The sequence below is a fragment of the Gopherus evgoodei genome, chromosome 3 (genome assembly GCF_007399415.2).
Source record: "Gopherus evgoodei ecotype Sinaloan lineage chromosome 3, rGopEvg1_v1.p, whole genome shotgun sequence".
NCBI lineage: Eukaryota > Metazoa > Chordata > Testudines > Testudinidae > Gopherus > Gopherus evgoodei.
The window spans coordinates 136212845-136232876 of NC_044324.1; the positions used below are offsets into that span (position 1 = coordinate 136212845).

At 37.1% G+C, this 20032-nt stretch overlaps 1 protein-coding gene across 1 annotated transcript in view; it reads right to left on the reverse strand.

The window, feature by feature from the left end:
- Positions 1-20032, reverse strand: part of PDE10A (phosphodiesterase 10A) — a 307793-nt gene that overhangs the window by 178564 nt on the left and 109197 nt on the right. Inside the window, exon 2 of the mRNA XM_030556722.1 lies at positions 2117-2245. Within this exon, the coding sequence (XP_030412582.1) occupies positions 2117-2245 (129 nt within the window). The remainder of the gene's footprint in view (positions 1-2116; positions 2246-20032) is intronic.

Below are 20032 nucleotides of genomic sequence, written 5' to 3' on the forward strand. Positions count from 1 at the left end.
TTACCTTGTCTTTGTTAACTGGCTGGCTCAATACAACTTGAAGCTTACTTCCACAGAAGTCACCATTATTATATTTTTTTCATATCACATCCGAGTGTGGGAACAATCATCATAACATAATAGCAACAGAAAAATTCTAGGCAAACCAAAATAACTTACACTTAAAACTGCCATGTTCTCTGAACTGAAACACTATCCAAAACTTTATGCCACATTTGGGCACCCATATTCTTAACTCACACCATAACCTACATTTCACACTGAAGATTACTCCCTGTACATATCCTGGGCTGTTGTAGAAAATCATCCTTTGCACAGGGTGGCAAGACACTATTGTCTAAAACAATGATTTTCCTGGTAGCACCACAGTATTTACTGATTTGTAAGAAGTCTGACTCAAATTAGTCCATTAGTGGTTAGTAGGTTATTCTGCACCCCATCCCACAAAGCTCTCCCTACAGATATAGTACATACTTATGATTCTATTGGGTATCACAGTTCCCATGAATATCAGTCAAAATAAAAAAAACCCACACCTTTAGCTCAATACTTGACACACAAACTTGATACACAACAGCATTTTTATGTATGTGTAGATAGATTATAAATATAAACACTGTGTTGTGTCTCTATTAAGGTTGCACTATACCTAAAACAAAACCACAAAAGTAAATGAACGAACAACGAAGGTACTTAATAGTACATACCCACCACTTCTTCTCCTTAACACAGGTAGATCACCATTAGAACAATCACTATACACCAAAGAAAATACATTGCATCTTAACTCTGCCAACATAATAAAGCCATCCATGCAGTACTACCTTTCACAAACTCCTTAGCACCATAACCACAAACAAACCAGATTCACCCACTACTATCCTTTCTGCATTGTTTTAGAAAATCATATTCACCCGTATATGGGAAAGTGGCAATATTCCATATATTTAAAAAGGGGAATATTATTCAAACTATTATTAAAAAAAAAACCAACAACTATTTATTGCTGCATATACCAAGCAAAATCAGGCTTTTCCTCCCAACCTACTGTACTGCAACCTTGCGTACAATTTGCTACTGTGATCCAGAACTTTACTAGAATTCCTTCTTTCCAAGTATCTCCTTCGCATTGACTCTCTGATGTCTGGATGATGTTTTGCCCCCAGATGAATTTATTCACATTTTTCCAGAAAAAATATCATTGTTATATTGCCTGTCAATATTTTTTCCTGGTAATTTTTATTCTCTTCATTCCTCAGAGTTTGCAACAATTCGATTTAATTTCATCTGCAGATCTAGGTTCCAATGTTGCAAACCACTGAAAAAGCAAGGCCCTTTCAACTCACAGCTCCACTAAGGTCAAAAGGCTTCCAGGTATCTATTCACGTACAACAGCTTGTAGGACTGAAGTATTAGTCAACAAGTTGGTTATCAATAAGTCAAGGTAATTAAAAGGAGAAGAGCTCTGTGTAGCTCTAAGTCTGTATCTTTCACAATAGAAGTTGATCTAATAAAAGATATTACCTCATCCATTTTGTCTCTCTAATGTTAAGTATAAGTTAAGCCTAATACCGATCCTGCAGCAGTGCAAGACACCTCCCCATAATTCAATACATTGCTTTTTATCGTTACCCTTTGCTTACAATCTGTGCGTCACTGCTCATATCCAAACTCTTTTTAATTCATGTTGCATGTAGGAATTTGCGATGTAACATACCAACTATTTTACTGAAAGCTATATATTATGTGTTGCATAACCTTCTTTCAGTATTTTAGCAATTTTAGAGGCAAGAAACCAAATTATGTTCTCAATAAACTTGCACTGATGTAACAAAGATTAATGCTTGGCCCAAATGTTCATATTTATTCATTTTCAGTTACAAATATTGGACTAAACTTCCACAAATGAATACCAGTACATTCAACCAGAAATAGCTAAAGGCTAGAAACATAAAGAATTCTTAGTCTTTTTTTTTTTAACTTTATTAAAAATTGTGCAACTTTGACGTGTAAGCTACAAAATACATGTTTTAAAAAAATGAAGCTTGTTCTTTTATAGAACCAATCTCCAATCTGTTTAACACTAATGTTTAAATCACAATTAATAAGATTTTACCTTCCTGTCTGTTGTTTTTTCTCTTCAGCCATTTTTCCACTGTCTCAGCACTTACACTCTCTGACACAAATTCATCCAGTACCTGGGGGTGAAGAGAAAGATAAGCCTTCACTTTTTCATCTGTCAAACCTGCAAAAGAGCAAAAGAGAATATTAACTGATTATATTATCATCACATTATCCCTTATAGTAATGTTTAGAGACCCCAGTCTGGATCAGGGCTCCCAATTGTGCCAGGGACTGTAAAAATACAAATGTACACATGGTTCCTGACCTGAGGCTAGGGTTGCCAACTTTCTACTCCCACAAAATCCAACACTTTTTCCCCATCCCTGCACTGAGGCCTCGCCCATGTCCTGCCCCTTCTCCGAGGCCCAGCCCCTGCTCACTCCATTCCCCCCCCCCGTGATTCGCTTTCCCCACCCTCACTCACTAGCTCATTTTCACCAGGAGGGTATCACGGGTGCAGGCTCTGGGCAGCACTTACCTCAAACAGCTCCTGGAAGCAGCCAGCATGTCCCCCTCCAGCTCCTATGCAGATCAGTAGAAGTGCGGCCAGGTGGCTTTGCGCACTGCCCCATCTGCAGGCGCCACCCCCACAGTTCCCGGCCAATGGGAGCTGTGGGGGTGGCACTTGAGGCAGGGACCGCATGCAGAGCCCCCTGGCTACCCCTACACATAGGAACCAGAGAGGGGACATGCCAGCTGCTTCCCCAGAACTGCGTGGCATGGAGGCTAGCAGGGAGCCTGCCAGCCCCGCTGCACAGCATCGCCAACTGGACAGTCAACGGCCCAGTCAGCGGTGCTGACCCAAGCCTCCAGGATCCCTTTTCGACCAGGTGTTTTGGTCAAAAACTGGACACTTGGTCACCCTACCTGAAGTATTTACAATCTAAGACAGGAAATGACATGCAAAGAGTGGGAAAAGGGGAAATGGATCCATTCATGGAATATATTCCTACTATAAGAACAACATACAAAGGCTGTTACAGGTGTTGTGGGAGAAAAGTATAGGCAGGAAATCAAGACTGGAATCCCTGGCACAGTGATAGGAGACATGTAGGCAGGTTTGAAGGGAAATGGGGAGGCAGTGGAGCAATTTCAGGGGCAGTATGATCTAAGCAAGAGGATCTTAGATGCATTTTGTTGGATTGAAGAGAGAGGATGTGAGAGAAGGAAACTGCAGTAGGTGGGGCATAAAGGCTTAAATCGGATTTTTTGAAGCAAGGGCAGAGATTTTAGAGACATTACAGAGGAACAACCAGCAACCTTTGGACACTGCCAGGGGGGTGTAGGGTAAAGAAGAGTGAGGAGTCAAAGATCACCACTGGGTTACAGGCCTGAATGACAGAGTGGCTGGTGAGAGTATCATCAGTGACACAGAAAGGGAAAGTAGGGGTAGTTTTGAATGACAAATTCAGAGTTCAGTTTTGGCTAGGATGAATGTAAGCTAACAGTGAGACAGACATTCAGGATGATATAATTGGAGAGACAGGCTGATATGTATGGTTGGACAGAGGAAGGTGGTCAGGGATAAACATGTCTCATATACAGTCAATCTCAGTGTCATCACTTAAAGAGCAACAACTACAACAACATGTAACATCAAAATTAGGTGGAAACTTAAAAAGGAAAAAAGTTACAGATGTAGCTTTAGAAACAGAAGCAATATTCTAACCAACAGGCAACCATTATTTTAGAAATTCAGTTATCATGCTAAGATTATACTGAAGGGTAAATTTCTTTATGTCTAACAACAGGAAACCAGTGGTATGTATTTTAGAAAATGCAGGACATCCAAAGGGCCAAATCAGAAAGTCTGATATGCGAAATTCCTGATATCACAAACCTACTGCACCATTCAGAAGTCCACTTAATGTTGCAAGTGAAATGAAGCTAAAATTTTTCAAAGGAGAATAGGAAACAAATGTCACTGTCTTGAGAGAGAGAGACGTTTTCACAAACAGAAGGCATACTGAATGCAGAAGTGTTAATTAGTTCTGCTGGGGACTGAAGTAACAACTGCAGTAACTCCTTAACTACTGCTTCTCCTCCAGAGTTGTGTGAACATAAACATATTTTCAGTGCAACTGTGAATTAACAACAGAGCTAGCACAAGTAACGAAAGAGCAGATTAGCATTAGACAAAAGTAAAACTCTCCTCAGTGTTAAGTTCATTTTGAGAATACTGACAAAATACCAAAACACTGATGCTTCTTTTCATATTTCTTTCTTAATAGCGTTAGAATGTACTGAAAAACATCTTCAGTCAGTGAGATTATAAATTGTAATATTCTATAGTAATTTTAAAAATATTATAGCTAGCATCTTTCAGAATGAAAATATTTGGCAAGTAATATCAAAATACAAAAACAAACACAACATTGATATAATTTTGTACTGTCCAGATTCACTAATACTGAGTGTTGGAGCTACAACACACCAACACCAAATCAGCCACACCAGACCACTAGTACCAAATTGACCATAGATCATACCACTAGTACCAAATTAGTGCAAAATCCAGCAGCAATCAGTACTTGATGCAGCAGGTAATAGTTTCAAAATACCAACAGCCCATGCTTGCACAATTTAAGTTAGACCACTTAGCGAGGTGCTTGATTTTCATTAGTGATGAGCAGTTGGACCTCTCATTTAAGTCAATGAGAGTAGCAGATACTCAGCAACTCTGAAATTCAGGTTACTTCTTTGGATGCCTAACCATAGGCACCATATTTTAAATGTATACCATAATATATCTACCATAATCCAGATGTCTATGCTCTGCATTGATTAAAATCTCTTTCAACCGATATAGATAATCAGCTCACATCCTGAAGAATGAGATTTGATTACCTATATATAATTTTTGTAACTGACACAAAGAAATACATAACATTTTGGCATATAAAGTCCTGGTATTCTTATAGGACAACAACATGTTTTAATTTGATAATATGTTTATAGTAATGATGTATAACAAAAGTTTTGGAGATTCAGTTCAGTTAAGCATCAGAAAGTTGTTTGAACTTAGCCAAAGCTCTCCAGTCTAAAAATAAGACTCTTAACTCATTAGTACAGCCTGTGTCACAAAATGCCTACTATTTCTGGGTTATATGCAGATTGCAACTACAGAAAAAATAGCATTTTGCAGTACTCCTGCTTCTGGCCAAAACTAGGAATTGAGAGGCATGTAAAAAATAAAACAAGTAACTCCTACAAGATTTGATTTGAATTTTAAGTGAAAGTTCAGGTCTCTCATTTATCTGAACTAGTCAGCTAATTGTTAAATGTACATTGCAACATAATGCTAAAAAATTATTAACTATGGCCCAATCTTGTAAATTATTACTTATGGGTAAAGCCCTACTTAACTTGAGATATTGAGGAAATTGCAGATTCTGCAATATTAGGTTTTCACCACAGTTTTGACAGTGAGAGCCCCTGTTCTGAGCCCCAGGCGTCCGACAGCAGAAAACTGCAGAAAAGTAATAATGGACTTTAGTATTACCACAAATAATAAAGTCCATTATTACTGCTCTGCTATTTTCCATGGCTTATCCACAACTCAGCCACAATTTTTTTGACAATCATCCTACAATTCAAGTAGGACCTCACTTACGAGTATAGTCCTTATTCCTTGCCTTCCAAGAAAAAGAACATGTGCTTTAAAGTTTTATAGGATCAAGTCCTATGTTAATACTTGCCATCATTTAGTAAAATGTCCACATGAACTAAGAGCTTACATCTACATTCCATAGATGTAACTATAACTTCAAAAATAATTTTGTCCCAAATGCCTTGCAACTTCAGCTACCCTGTGCCGAGGCTTCTGTTTTAATCACATGGGGACACACGAATCTTTCAGTCAATAGGAGAATTCTGGGAGTAAAAAGGAGCACATCTGCATTTAGCTAAGCTGTAGATGTCCGGACTTGGCTGGCTGGCTGGCTGGTGTGCGAGTGTGCGTGTGCGTCAGACAATTAGAATAAATAGAATAGAATTTAGAACCTATAATTGCAGAGGTGAAAAGAAGCTGCAAAGTTAATTAAAAAATAATAATTTGAACTAATTTTCTTTGGAACATAATACAGATATTTTATCTAGGTTCTAATCTTTGGCCTTCTCTGTAGAAAAAAAATTAATCGCCACACTAAGAAATCATGTTTTAACCTTACAGATTTTAAAGACTGTTCACTTAATATGGTTATAAACTTTATTTTTCTTCTGTACACAAAGACAAATACAAGTGTTATAATACAGTTTGGCCACAAAATTTTTATTGCATTTAAAAAAGGTATTTTGTGGTGTAGATGGAGATTTCCAGGTCACATGAATTTATAGCTGTTAAATTAGCTACACCAGTGCTATCTTGATCCCTCAGTGCAAAGGAACCATATTGCAGAATTAAAAAGGCAATAGTCAATTAATAAAAATTTAACATAAAGATCTATAAAATTTGTACCAAGATGCACGTGGCAGAAATTTTTCATGCAAATCTGATTTTTTTAAAATGTTTTTTAAACAGGGCATTTAATTTCTTCAATTAAAAAAACAGAATGAGAAGGAAGAAAAGGGAAAGACAATTTTTGCAGTAAAGCTCCCTTTAAATATGGCAAAGCCTTAATTATCAGTGCTCTTAAAATATCTTTTTCTGTAATATAAAAATATGTATTTTTACATTAAAAATATTTTTTCCACTTTCTCTCCACCTCAACTTACAGCTTATGTAAATTAAATGAACTTCATTCACCAATATGAATTAGAATTTACACTAGCAGATCTTTTGGAAGATACTCTGAATGAAACCTTAGATCTCACTGACTTCATTGGAGCCAGGATTTCATCTGTGTTGTTAGCAATTCTGACACTGAACATTTTAAAACTATGTAAACAGCATTTTACAGAAAACATCTCTCCAGAACTTTGTTTCTATTTGATGAGCTCACAAAGCTTCACAGAGCAGTTTCCTCCAAGGACATACATTGATTCTTCTGGCAGAAAATAATGAGCGTTCTCATTTCCTGAAAACAATTCTATCCTCCAACAATGCAGGGATAATATCAAGAGGGACTATCACTCAGGAGACCTGAATTTGGGCCATTAGTTTACTATACACAAAGCCAGCGTGCACAGAAAGGTTTGGAACTGATTCTTCTGGGAATTAAAAGGAAAACTTGCATCTCAGTTGACCATTCAATGGTTCCCTATATGCATTAGACTTTGCCTTGCTGAATCATACATAACCTGTTGAATGAATTAAAAAACAAACAACCACAATGTATCTTTCTTCCAACTCCCATATTTCCTCTTTTTAGGTGATAACTCTGTATTTGGGGCTGACAACCCTTGCTGCAACCTGCTAATCCCATTACATACATGTTAACGATTTGTTCTGGTTTTGTGATTAAACAACAAATATAATAAAACTAAAACACAAAAAGGACACGCATATCCGATAAGTACTTCCTCTCTTTTCCTCAGAGTAAATTGCAAGCAGAGAAACTGTGCAGGGTCTACCCTCTGCATGTGCTAGGTCTGCAGCAACTAACTTCCTGACTAGCACATTTGTTTAGGTTCTCTTTGTAGCGCTCACTTAGAAATGTTCCCTTAGGCCATGCCATCCAGTTCATAAAGTTAATTCATATGTGGGGAAACCATCAATTAGAAGGACTTTTATTTCCCCCTAGCTATTGCTGTCCTAATAGTCACCACATCACTACATCACGGTTGTATAAATGACAACTTCCGCGAGAGTTTTACACACTGTTGTGCTCTGTGTGTCATTCAAGTTAGCCTGTTTATTCTATGGTCGGAAGAGATTAACATTTTTGGAACCCTGTAAAATGAAGAAGGGAGAGAGGAAACAGCATCATTTTTACTAAGACAACGCCTTGATCCGCAACAGTGGTATTTATCACTGACGAGGGATAACCTCTGTTGGAATTGGTTTATCCAATAGCTTTTGGGCAATATCCATCAGACAAGAGGGAAAGAAAAGATGATTTTTCACAGTATTTTTCTACTTTGATTTGACATGGTTAGGGTGTTAGCTGTGGCCTACTCAATAGTAACTATAAACATTTCGATACTGTGTTCAATGCAGTCAAGTGTACAGTTAAGGTATGATCTGTTCCCTAATCTGGCACCAATGCCTACGCAGTTTATAAGGATAGATAATTTTTTTTTAAATTAACTTCCTGGCCTTGAATGGAGCAGGCAAAGTGGCAACATTTTTATTCTTTGCACAAAGCAACAAAAACTACTGAATTTAACATTACAATTCTCTTTATAACAAGGCAGAATTAGGGATGGAGTCTTTCCTCCTCTTCTTCCTATTTTTTTAAACCATTATAGAAAATCGGAACATACATGTTTTTCTAATATTACTATTTAATGACAGAGTTTAGTCTTCTAAGCACAAAAGTTGGAGCCATGAATCTGAGTGCTAAGTCTGGCTCTGCAATTTTCTTTTTCTTTGGCCTTAGGCCTGTCACTTAAAGTGCAAAACTTCAGTTTCCTCATCTGAAAAGGAGAGAGAAATCTTACAAAGTTATTGTGATGATTAGAAAAGTTAGTGAATTAAATCACTTTAAAGATGAATAGCACTGAAACTACATGTAACGGCTAAGCATTAAAATTCCTTTATTTCTGATTCCATCATTCTACTGGCACTAGAACATTGGCGCCAATGGCATAATTAGAACTTGGATTCTGTTGCTAGTAGTTGTACGACTACTTTTCTTAAAAAAAGTAAGTATGGTAGGAATTGTAGTATTGGTGAAAGGTTTGGTTTGCAAAAGACTATCTGAGAACCTCCACCTGTCCACATGAAATCCTGAACGTTTTATTAGCTCTCACTTTTTATTTGCAGTGACTACAAAGCAAACCTCAAAATGGATTTTTGAACTCACTGCTCAAAACTAGATTCTGTTTCATCTAGTATCCAATGTTAGCAAATAATCAAGAGCTTCACTAAATCAAACAGCAAATCCATAACACAGTATATGCTATTGGCTTTGATGAGAAAGATTTATACGATCTAAAGAGAAAACAGAGCATGCACAAGAGAAACGAAGTGGACTTCTTGTAGCAACTGGGAGTACTACACAAGTGGAATATGTGCACAGAATCAGTTTCACTGCAACTCAAGTAAGTCTCCTGTTCACTATAACCCTTTTCAAAAAGGCAGTCCCTCACAGAGTTTAAATAATTAATAAGATTTGATACAGTGACTGTGAGCAAATACTTCAGTCACAGTGAGCTCAGCAACAGTTCACTCACAGCCTAGGAGAGTCTTATTGAGAGAGGAATGTTGGCCATAATACTGGAGCTATCTTTATACTTCTCTAAAAAATGCAACATGAACTTCTAAATTCCACCTGAAAAATCACGCAGTCACAGAAAAGATCATCTTTTTTGCATTCGACAAAGTGGGTATTCACCCACGAAAGCTCGTGCTCTAAAACATCTGTTAGTCTAAAAGCTGCCACAAGACTCTCTGCTGCTTTTACAGATCCAGACTAACATGGCTACCCCTCTGATACTAGAAAAGATCTTGAGTTAACATTTCATATGGAATAATGAACCTGTAAATACAGCCAAGACCCTCCCCAATACTTCAGTGTTAGAAGCAGAGGGTATCAGTGCAAAGAGTTTTTGAGATGTCTGAAATCAGAACAAAATGTTTCAAATGAAATGCAGATATTTCCACTTCAATCTGGTGACTAGAAAATAAAGAATAAAGCAAAGCCAGAGAATGAAGCTTACAGAATAGGAAGACTAATGCAACAAATGTATGGGCAGTCTCCCAGTTGATAAACACAATACTCATAATTTCTATGATAGGATTTAGGAGAGAAAGGTTCTCTAAATACTGTCATAGTCTTATATACAGCAGTCCCCCAAGATGCTCGCAAAATATTCCATGGAAAGTTAGTTTGTATGAACACTTGAGTTTGTCCAGTGCAAAACACTATCACTTTAACTTAAAAGACCATTGTATATTCAGCAAGTATGACAAGGTATATCCTTTAGAAAGCAGATGCCTTAAAAACTAAGTTTACAGATTTAAATTAACTGTATCATAGATGGACTTGGAAAACATAGTGGCAACTGAGTATGAAATGGGATTTCTTTAAAAAATAGGAGTGGAGGAGAGGTAGGATTTACAAAGAGAATAAAATCTCTCATTCCTGCACCCCCCAAAAAAAATTAAAATCCTTCCTTCATTTGGAATTTACAGTGAAACAAAAAATATCAAAATTACATTTCTGCTATTAAGTGTATTGTAAGCCATATATAAAACATAAGTTCCTTAGACATTTTGTTAGTTTCGTTTTCATTAACAGCCCAATTCTGCCACTCTTACATACAGTGTGTATCACTTTGCTCTGGGAGTAGCTTCACTGAACTCAGTGTAAAGTACTACTCACTTCTACCATGAATAGGTGGAAGAACTGGGCCCCATAGCTACACTTTAAAAATCTGTAGTGTTTGGCACCAAGAGTAAGAAAAATTTGAAAACATGAAACCTAAAGGCTCAAACACCGGGAAACAAATAAAAACAACTACATTTTATTTATTAAAATCTCGTGATTTTTAAGCCAATCTTGTGATGGAGCTGGGGGGGGAGGAGGGGGCTGGCTCACAATTTTTCCACAAACCTATTTGGAAATACTGCAGTCACTGCTATATCTCAAAGCTTGTCTGCAACACCCTCAGTGGTATATCTTGTTGGTCTAGACATGGTCAATCGCTTTAATAACCATTGCAAGAAAGAGCACTAAGAAATTAAGCAGATTTTTAAGTACAGACCAACAATGATGGTGAAAAACAGCTTCAAATATTACAACTTCTTTGGTAATATAAGTTTTCTTTTAAAAAAGTTGGTTTTGTTCTAACTTTGATGGACCACTTCAAAATATTTGGCAAGGGCAAAATCATTACTTCTTCATGCAATTAAGACAGATATTGTACCAAGCATAAACTTTAGCAGAAACACATTGTGACAGACTACAGATTAGAAAACAACCTTACCTCCAATAAGGGTACAAATTTTGTGATATTAAAATAAATCTTTTCATTTGGACCCTAAAAATGATGAACAGAGATGTATAATAGCACTTCCTACAAAGAAGCATTTGAACTGAAGTGTCATAGCTGTACATAGTGAGATCTTTGCCATGAAAATTTCTCAGATTAATCCAGCAAGGAAATTAAAATGCATCTTTCTTTCTGAATAATTTAAATAGTCCTGGCCCATGCCCACCCAACACAAAAATCACCTCAGAGTGTCTCAGTACAGAACCTTTTAACTGTTATTTGTACTCATTCTTGAAGGCATTCAAAGCATGTGTGTACATTGCTTCACTTGGATTAAACACTAATCCCATTAAATCAATCCCTTCTTTGTTCATAACATCAGGATTCAAAACCACAGACAGTCAGTTTTGGAATATTCTTTTCAAGTCAGACTTTTTATCTTAATCCATTTAAGTATACAGGAATGTAATGCAACCAGTGCCCAAACTGCACAATACCTAACATTACACTGGTTTGGCAAAAAGCATAGTTGTCAATTGCTAGCAACCAGAATGGTTGGATCTCTTCTTTTGTTTAACTAGCATTCAGACTATCTATGAACAGCTTCATTTAATCTCTTTTCCTTCTTCCTATCCAACCCACCACAATTACCCCAAGACTAAATTGACAGAAAAAGAGAAACCATAAATTATTCTTTTGTACACTGAACAGCAAACCAAGTCATTTCTATATTAAAAAACATTTAAATATTACAGTAGTCATAGATAAAGATATTATAGTGCACATCAAAAAATACAACAGTGAAAAGGTATCTAAAGGTAAAAAAAAATCTAAAATTGTCTTTAGAGTTAAAAAATGTAGGTGTTTTACACATCCAATATGGTTTACAAACACATTTGTATATATGTTGCACATTTTACAATATGTATTTTAGTTGTGGAGAAGGGACTATGTTAACTTGAAATGGTATGATAAATGTTAAGTGAAGTTATGGGAAGGGGAATATTGTTGGACAGATATTAACAAAACGCATGCCGCTGTGTGCAAGGAGATAGAGGCTTAGACACCTGGACAGAAGCTCCACTCAGCCTGCTTGTTCGGAAGTTGGGGGGGGTGGGGTGGTGGTAAAGTGGAAAAGTTGCTGGTTGTCTCCTGAGGGCAGAGCTAGACTGTGGTCAAGAAGAGAAGCACTGCTGGGCACTTATAAGATTAGGCTTTCCCTTTGGAAATACGAAGTAGAAGGGTTACTGAATGCGACTGTTATTTTAATTCTGGTTAACCAAAAATTTAGTAGTTTTTTGAAACTCAAATTTGGAGGCATCATTAATAAGTGTTTTTTGAAGAGATCTTCAACACCTTCAAAATAGACTTAGAAAAAGCAGCCAGAATAGCCCATTATTCAAATGCAAGTGTCCTGAGAGGAAGCTTCGGAAGGGGTGAAAGGGCTGTACTAGGTGACGCAGAGACACCACTGTTAAAAGGGGCATTCTCAGGAAGGGGCAGGTCATGACAGTGTATAGTATTGTAAACTGTGTACATATAGGGACTGCTTCATTTCATCCACCACCAAAATACCATATTCCACTTTTGAGATAACAATTAATATAAGGATTCCAGTAGCACTACATAACAGTTTGAGAGAGAGAAAATGAAGAAATCCTCATCCAATTAAAGCAACGAAGAAATTTAGGCAAGTAGAGCACTAGTAATTATACTGGAATTTAGCCAGGATACCACGGTTCAAGTCCCTTACTCTTGTGAAAAGTGCCTAAGAAACTTTAATGACTACAGGAGGCTTGATCCCACAGTCTGAGCAACAACTGGAGGTGCTGATCACCCTCAACTCCTATTGACGTCAATAAAAGTAGAGTGCACTGAGCACCTTCAGTAACTGCTCAGTTTCTTACAGGATCTAACCCTAGAATTGATTATGCCCTCTGTCTCATGTCATCCAAAATATTACATGCTGATGCTCCAATAACTCCAGGGCAGAGCCCAGATTCAGTACTACCTATTATATGGAAGAACACCATCTACAGAATCCTTATCAAGTTTAGTTTTTATTAACTAGGGTAACAAAGGTCTGTCTTCTTAGTTTAAGACTTACACACTTGTTCAATGGGTGAATAACTCCCCCATGATTTTAGCATTCAGTTTTCAATAAAGACAAATATTAATACTGAATTGAAAAATCTATATATTATGCAACACTGCAGTATATGTATACTGTTCTTATAGAACATTATCCATCAGTTAATATACAGGTATTTGATAAAATTGTGAACATTACTGTTATGCCCTGAGAACAGGTCCACTACATTTCTAACTAGAACTTTGCAACAACTTTAAAGAATGCATAACAAGTTTTAGTCTCCACCCAAGTGCATGCTGGGACAGAAGACTGGGTATTTAGTTAGTGCTATGCAAGAAGCTCATGGAATGAATGTAGACACACTAACAGTTTCAGATTTTAATCAAACTAACTGCAAAATCTGCCTGAAGGATAAACTAAATATTCACTCAGAATTCATGCTAAAGGTGATTACCAACATTTGAAATAAAGAAGTTTCAAGATTTCTATAAGTAGCAGAATTAATAACAAATAAATAATGAATATTTCACTACAGTTTAAAATCATTTGCCCTTTTTTCCTCTCTTGTGTAGATTCATGAAAATATTTTCTATTGCCCAGGTTTCCATCCAACATGCTCTGTGCTAACAAAGTCTAAATTAACATCAATCGGTGCTGAAGCCTGGCTCAGCCATATCTGATTATATATTATACAATTCATCCAAAATCCAAAACTAAGTAAATTCCATAAAATAAACAAAGTTAACTACTCAAATGACAAAAAATGCCAAAGATAAGGATGCAACCTTAGTCCTGCCCTTGGGTATCTGCATTATGATACAGTCCTTAAACATACATTATTTCTCCTGTAATACAATTTAGTATACAAACAACATTTTCTACAATGCTGGGCCTGATCCTGCAACATTTATATATTTGAATAATCTCACTGGTCTCAATATTAGTCTCATTATCTATAATCAAGTACTACAGTATTTTTTTATATTCATGGTTAGAATTCTAGTTACATTAGCCAGAAGGTAATAGTTTGCCTGATGAACAAGTTAGATACAGAGGTATTTACTTCTGAAAGGAGCAAACAAATCAGCCAAACAGTTGCATGCTCAGACAGTTTACCTGGAGCACACAGAAAATCATTATCATGACAGAATCTTTGATGTAACAATTAACACAGAACAATTATGCAAAATAATCTATTGCATAGCAATGAGACTGTGCACATGTGTGTTTTCCACTTTGGTGGTATCAGGTGCCCATTTACAGCAGCATACCATAGCTCCACATTTCATTTTAATTGCTTCCAACCTTCAATGTACGTTTTCAGAGAAAAATAAAGGCAAAGTGCACTAAGAAAGGAGGAGATATAAAAACATGGAAACCTGTCATTAGGAAGTTTCATTAGTAAGAAATCAAACATGACTTCTTCAAGTTTGATCTGGTACATGAAAATCTAGCTCTTCTAATACAAACTATACTACTCTAATTACATGTCATTTTTCTGGTAATTGAGGCTAAATTAAAAATCATAGCCTTTCATTAACTCTTCATGAGATATAAAGTAATATATTCCTAAATACCTTGAGCTATGACTTTCTCAGATATTTTAAGATTGGCAGGAACAGTCCTGCTTAGTACTTGAATGGGAGATCTCAAAGGAAAAACCAGGTCCCAGGAAGAAGGTGCGCTGATGCTTTGGGAGGTGGCACTCTTCCATCTGAGTTTGACCTGAACAAACACTCAGGCCTGGTATTCATAAATTCAAAGCTTTTAAAGCCAAAAGGTAGGCATCATTGTGATTATCCTGTCTGATAAGATCATAAGAATGGATCTGATCCAGTATGACCAAGGTCCATCTAGCCCAGTATCCTGTCTTCTGACGGTGGTCAATGCCAGGAGCTTCGGGGGGAATTAACAGAACAGATCATCATCAAGCGATCCATCCTCTGTTGCCCATTCCCAGCTTCTGGCAAACAGAGGCTAGGGTCATCCTCCCTGCCCCGGCTGGCTAATAGCCATTGATGGATCTATTTTCCATGAATTTATCTAACTCTTTTTTGAACCCTGTTACAGTCTTGGCCTTCAGAACTACCTCTAGCAAAGAGTTCCAAAGGTAGACTGTGTGTTGACTGACCTGCCTAACACAGGCCATGGAACTTCACCTAGTAATTTGTGCATTGAGCCCAGTAATTTGTGTTTCACCTAGCATATATCTTTTGAAAGACATCCAATCTTGAATTCAAGACTTGTAAAGGTACATATAGCCTGTAGACAAATAAGCTCTTGACATGCTCTTCAAGAGACTAAATAGATTTAATTCCTTAAACTGAATTTCCTTAAGTTAAAGGGGTGCTTTATTTCTTCGGATGGCATAATTTAGATGAGATTTATAAAACACAAGCCCTGATCACTCATGTTTATCATCACATAGGAGATTCTGAAGAGTTTGGGCTTGCAGTTCAGACTAAGGGGGTGTGAACAGCAGTGCAGACCAGAGTACTGCACTGTAACTTCTCCATGTGCACCCTGAAGGCTTGAACTTAAAGGTACCAATTTTGCACTCATGTAGTTCTCTTTAAAGCTGTTAAAGAGGACTACACTAGTCAAAACTTGGGACCTTTAAGTTTATGCCGGCAGTGCCCACACAGAGGTATTACAGCATACTTTGGTGCGCACTGCTATTTACACCCTCGCAGTCCCAATTGCAAGACAGTGTAGCTATGCCTTCATTGCACAGCAAGCCAGAGTGTAAATCTATAGCACACTAGCCTGCTGCACACTAAGACATCATGTGGACCTCACTAGTACACACAAGTTCCATATTGTGGTTTGGCCTAACTGCAGTATGCCAAAGTTCACTATGGAACTTGTAGTATCTCGTATCTGAGCATGTGGTAAGAGGGCTCACTCAGCAATGTAGTATACTGCAGGCTAGTTCGCTGCAGATCTACAACTCAGCTAGCCATGCACTAAGTCTCCATATAGACAAGCCTTTTGTAAGCTAAACCCAGTATCTTGACCAAACTCCAGCACAGCTAACCAAAACCCCAATTCTGAAAAATAAAATGTAGCTGGTTTCCACACAATATAAGTTCCCCAAAATTGACTTGTATACCACGGGGACCCTAGATGTACTGCATTTTTTGCTATGTCTGACTCCTAAACATTAAAAGAACAGGAGTACTTGTGGCACCTTAGAGACGAACAAATTTATTTGAGCATACGCCCACGAAAGCTTAAGCTCAAATAAATTTGTTAGTCTCTAAGGTGCCACAGGTACTCCTGTTCTTTTTGCAGACACAGACTAACATGGCTGCTACTCTGAAACTAAACATAAAAGTTGCTCATGTCAGAGAAGTTAATAGCACATTCACTGCTCTGAAAACTACTCTTCTTATTCTGTCTCAATACTGCTCCAAAATACAGATACAATATGTCTCTCTCTTCAGCTCCAATGCAGTTCTTGATTGACATTAAAAATAAAAATTACCAGTCAAATTCTTCTGTGGGGGGAAAAAATATCCCACCTTCAGACTAATTAAGCTTTGAAAGTTAGGCGCTGACTCCATCAAACTGTCAGAAAAAAGTTAGAAATTCCAATTTATTTAAAACAAGATAAATGAAAAGCAGCGTGTTCTTTTTCAACATCTCAGTCTTCAGATGTGCAGGTGAATAGAGTGAGAGAAGACTCTTTAAAGATGCTAATTCTGCTCAATTTTATGGTGATGGATGTAATGATATCTCCATGTCAGTAAAATATGGCCTAAAAAGAGCAGCATAATTCAAGATATTTCAATAAACATTCTGCTAAAGTGAACAGTGATTTAAAGTGACAATTAAATACTTGTTAAGCTTACTTTTATATTATAAATAAGACCAAGTTGCACAATTCGTGCTGTAAGCACTTACTCAACTCGAGTATTCCCACTGACGTCGGTACATTTGTGTGGGTAAACGGTCACCAACATGATCAAGGGTTGTGCAACAGAGCCCCAACCATGCTTCATCCCACACATTGATTCAGACTCACTTTATTTCTTTGCCAAAAGTTGCTGCTTAATAGTATGTACAATATTACTTCATTAAATCATGACAATACACAAAACTCTTTTCATGCACAAAATATGGTTATAGAATTGTTCAACGGCAAGTTACAAATTATGAACCCAGTCGGGCTCCAACTGAAATCAATGAAAAATCTTCCTCTGATTTGGGTGGGAGCAAAATGGGATCATAAACATAAATGCATTTCAAAAGATGCACGGTAATTTGGGAGGATTTACTATTTGCTTTTAAGATAAAATAGTGGGAGATAAAAGGAAATGTAGAACAAGCAAACTATGGATATCTGCTGAACATCAGTGTGCAAATTCAAAAGATACGCATGGGCTGTAGCTATTAGAATACGAACACCATGTTTAAATTTGAAATATGAAAATTGTTGATAATCTTAATACTTAATAGCTCATTAGTGCCCTTCATCACAAAAAGATCCCAAGGCACCCTATGAACTATGGAAATCATCCTGCCATCTTTAATCATCATAAAATTCCTGTAGGTTCAATGTGCTATTATTTTCATGGGCCCTGAAATATTAATACAGAATTTTGAAGTACTGTTTCTCCCATATTTGATGCTATGCCATATTAATAAATTCAGATCTAATTACAGTATATGCAATTCAAAAAGTTTTCATTAAGAATGTATACAGTTTCCTTTTCAATATATTAAATATATTATATGCAGTGAACGCAATTAACCAATGTTGCCATGAGCATATTAACAAATTACACACTCCAGAATTTGTAATTCTTTTTTGACAGAAACAGAATGAAAGGTTCTAAGTTATGATAACATCAAATCAAGAACTGGGTGGTTTGCATGCTCCATGAAGGAAAACTTGAGAATGTCTGGAGTAGGTTTTACAAACTAACTGTTTACACTACTACAAAGCACTACAAGCTGACAATAGCTAGACATATATTGTCCCAAGACCTTTGCTTATTGTACAGTAATTTGCTCACTTACTCTTCCCTCATCACCCTCATTCATGCCTTGATCACCTCCTGCCAGGACTACAGCAACGCAGCATAGCTAGGCATGATGCCTTCACCACGTATGAAAAACCAAATAGTACAGAACGCTGCAGCACATCTCAGCAACATGGGTTACGATGACCACATCAAACAGGTCCTCCACTTCTTACATTGGCTTTGTCCTAGGACTGCAGAGATGTTAATTATCCACTTCATTGTCAATGGCTTCTTGTATTATGCATTAACTCCTTATACTTACTCTGTTCCATTTCGATACTCTGATTACCTTCCCCAAATCTGAAGAAGAGCTATGTGGATCTCAAAAGCTTGTCTCTTTCACTAACAGAAGTTGCTTCAACAAAGGTTAAAAAGTTATATTTTACAGAATAGTGCAGACAAGTAAAAGGGTTTTGAATTTGTGTGCTGCAGTTTATGGGAGATGGTGAGTTTTCCATTAAGTTGCATAGCTGTTTGAAAGTACAGCCAGTATGTCTCTTCTGCCATCCTTTTCAGTGAGTGGTAGTATATTGTGACAGATTTTTTTAATTACATTGTTCGCCTGCACAACCATAGGCAGGAAAAACAATGGAAGGCAAGCAAAGACAAGTGGACCAATTGTGGATGCAGAGACTAGCAGCAGTACTATGAGTGGAAGAGACAAAGTTCTGAACGTAACAGAACTCAGTGTCCCAATAAAGTAGGACAGTCATAGAAAGGGTATGCTATTTACTTTTTCCCCCAAAAGAATAATTTTAAAATTCAAAATATGATTTCTCTTCATCTGCAGCTCCAATTCTATTTCTCAAAAAAAATTCTAAACATACATTTTAAGAATCAAAATTGACAAAAACAACATAAGATTTCAGCTTTAATAATAAATACTATTGATAATAATAGCTTGACATCATACATTGCCATGTATACGAGAACCTCAAAGCACTTTCCAAAGGTGGATAAATATCAATGCTCACATTCTGTAGATAGGGAAAACAAGCACTGGGAGGTAAAGTGACTTGCCAAAGGTAACACAATGAATCAGTGTTAATGTCAGGAATAGAGAACCCTGGTCTCCTGCCTCCCAGGCTTCTGCTCTAACCATAAAAAAAAAAATCAGAATGCTGCCTATAATATCTAACATTGGAAGTGGCTTGGAGAAATAGCAAGATAAATAAAGAGGTGACTGGCACTCTGGAAAGGGACAAATTTTGAATGGCTGCTTTTCCAAAACTTTCTATTAGGGTGGCAATCTTCCACTAATGGCAGATTACTTGGCAAGTGATATTCTAATCAATACAACTTTGGACATGTAGTCTAGTGGTAGTCTCAGTTATAGATGTTTCCCCTCCCTACACCCAATCTAAAAAAGTCACAGGATTCCTGTCAGGCCTTCTAGTTTACCACAATGCTTAAGCAAATGCCACAGAATTCAAGGCTGGCCTCAGAAATTAAAAATGAGCAGCTGTTTCTCTTCCCTCTCCTCCCCCTCATCACTTCCCCACGCTTTTCTGTTTGTTTTGGAGACAGTGCAGCTCACCACCATGTGTTAATGTCTGAAAAGCATCTTCAAAGGAAAAAAAGAGTTGGAAAAGAAATGGAAAAGGAGTGGTAGATGGAAAAGAAGAGATTTTCCCCTGTGTTTGTTCAGGACTCAGAAAACACCTAAAAGAATTAAATTGCAGCCCCCACCTTTGCATTCACAGTGTGTCTTTATTGTAATGACTTACATAAGTGCCTTTCACACAGAAGG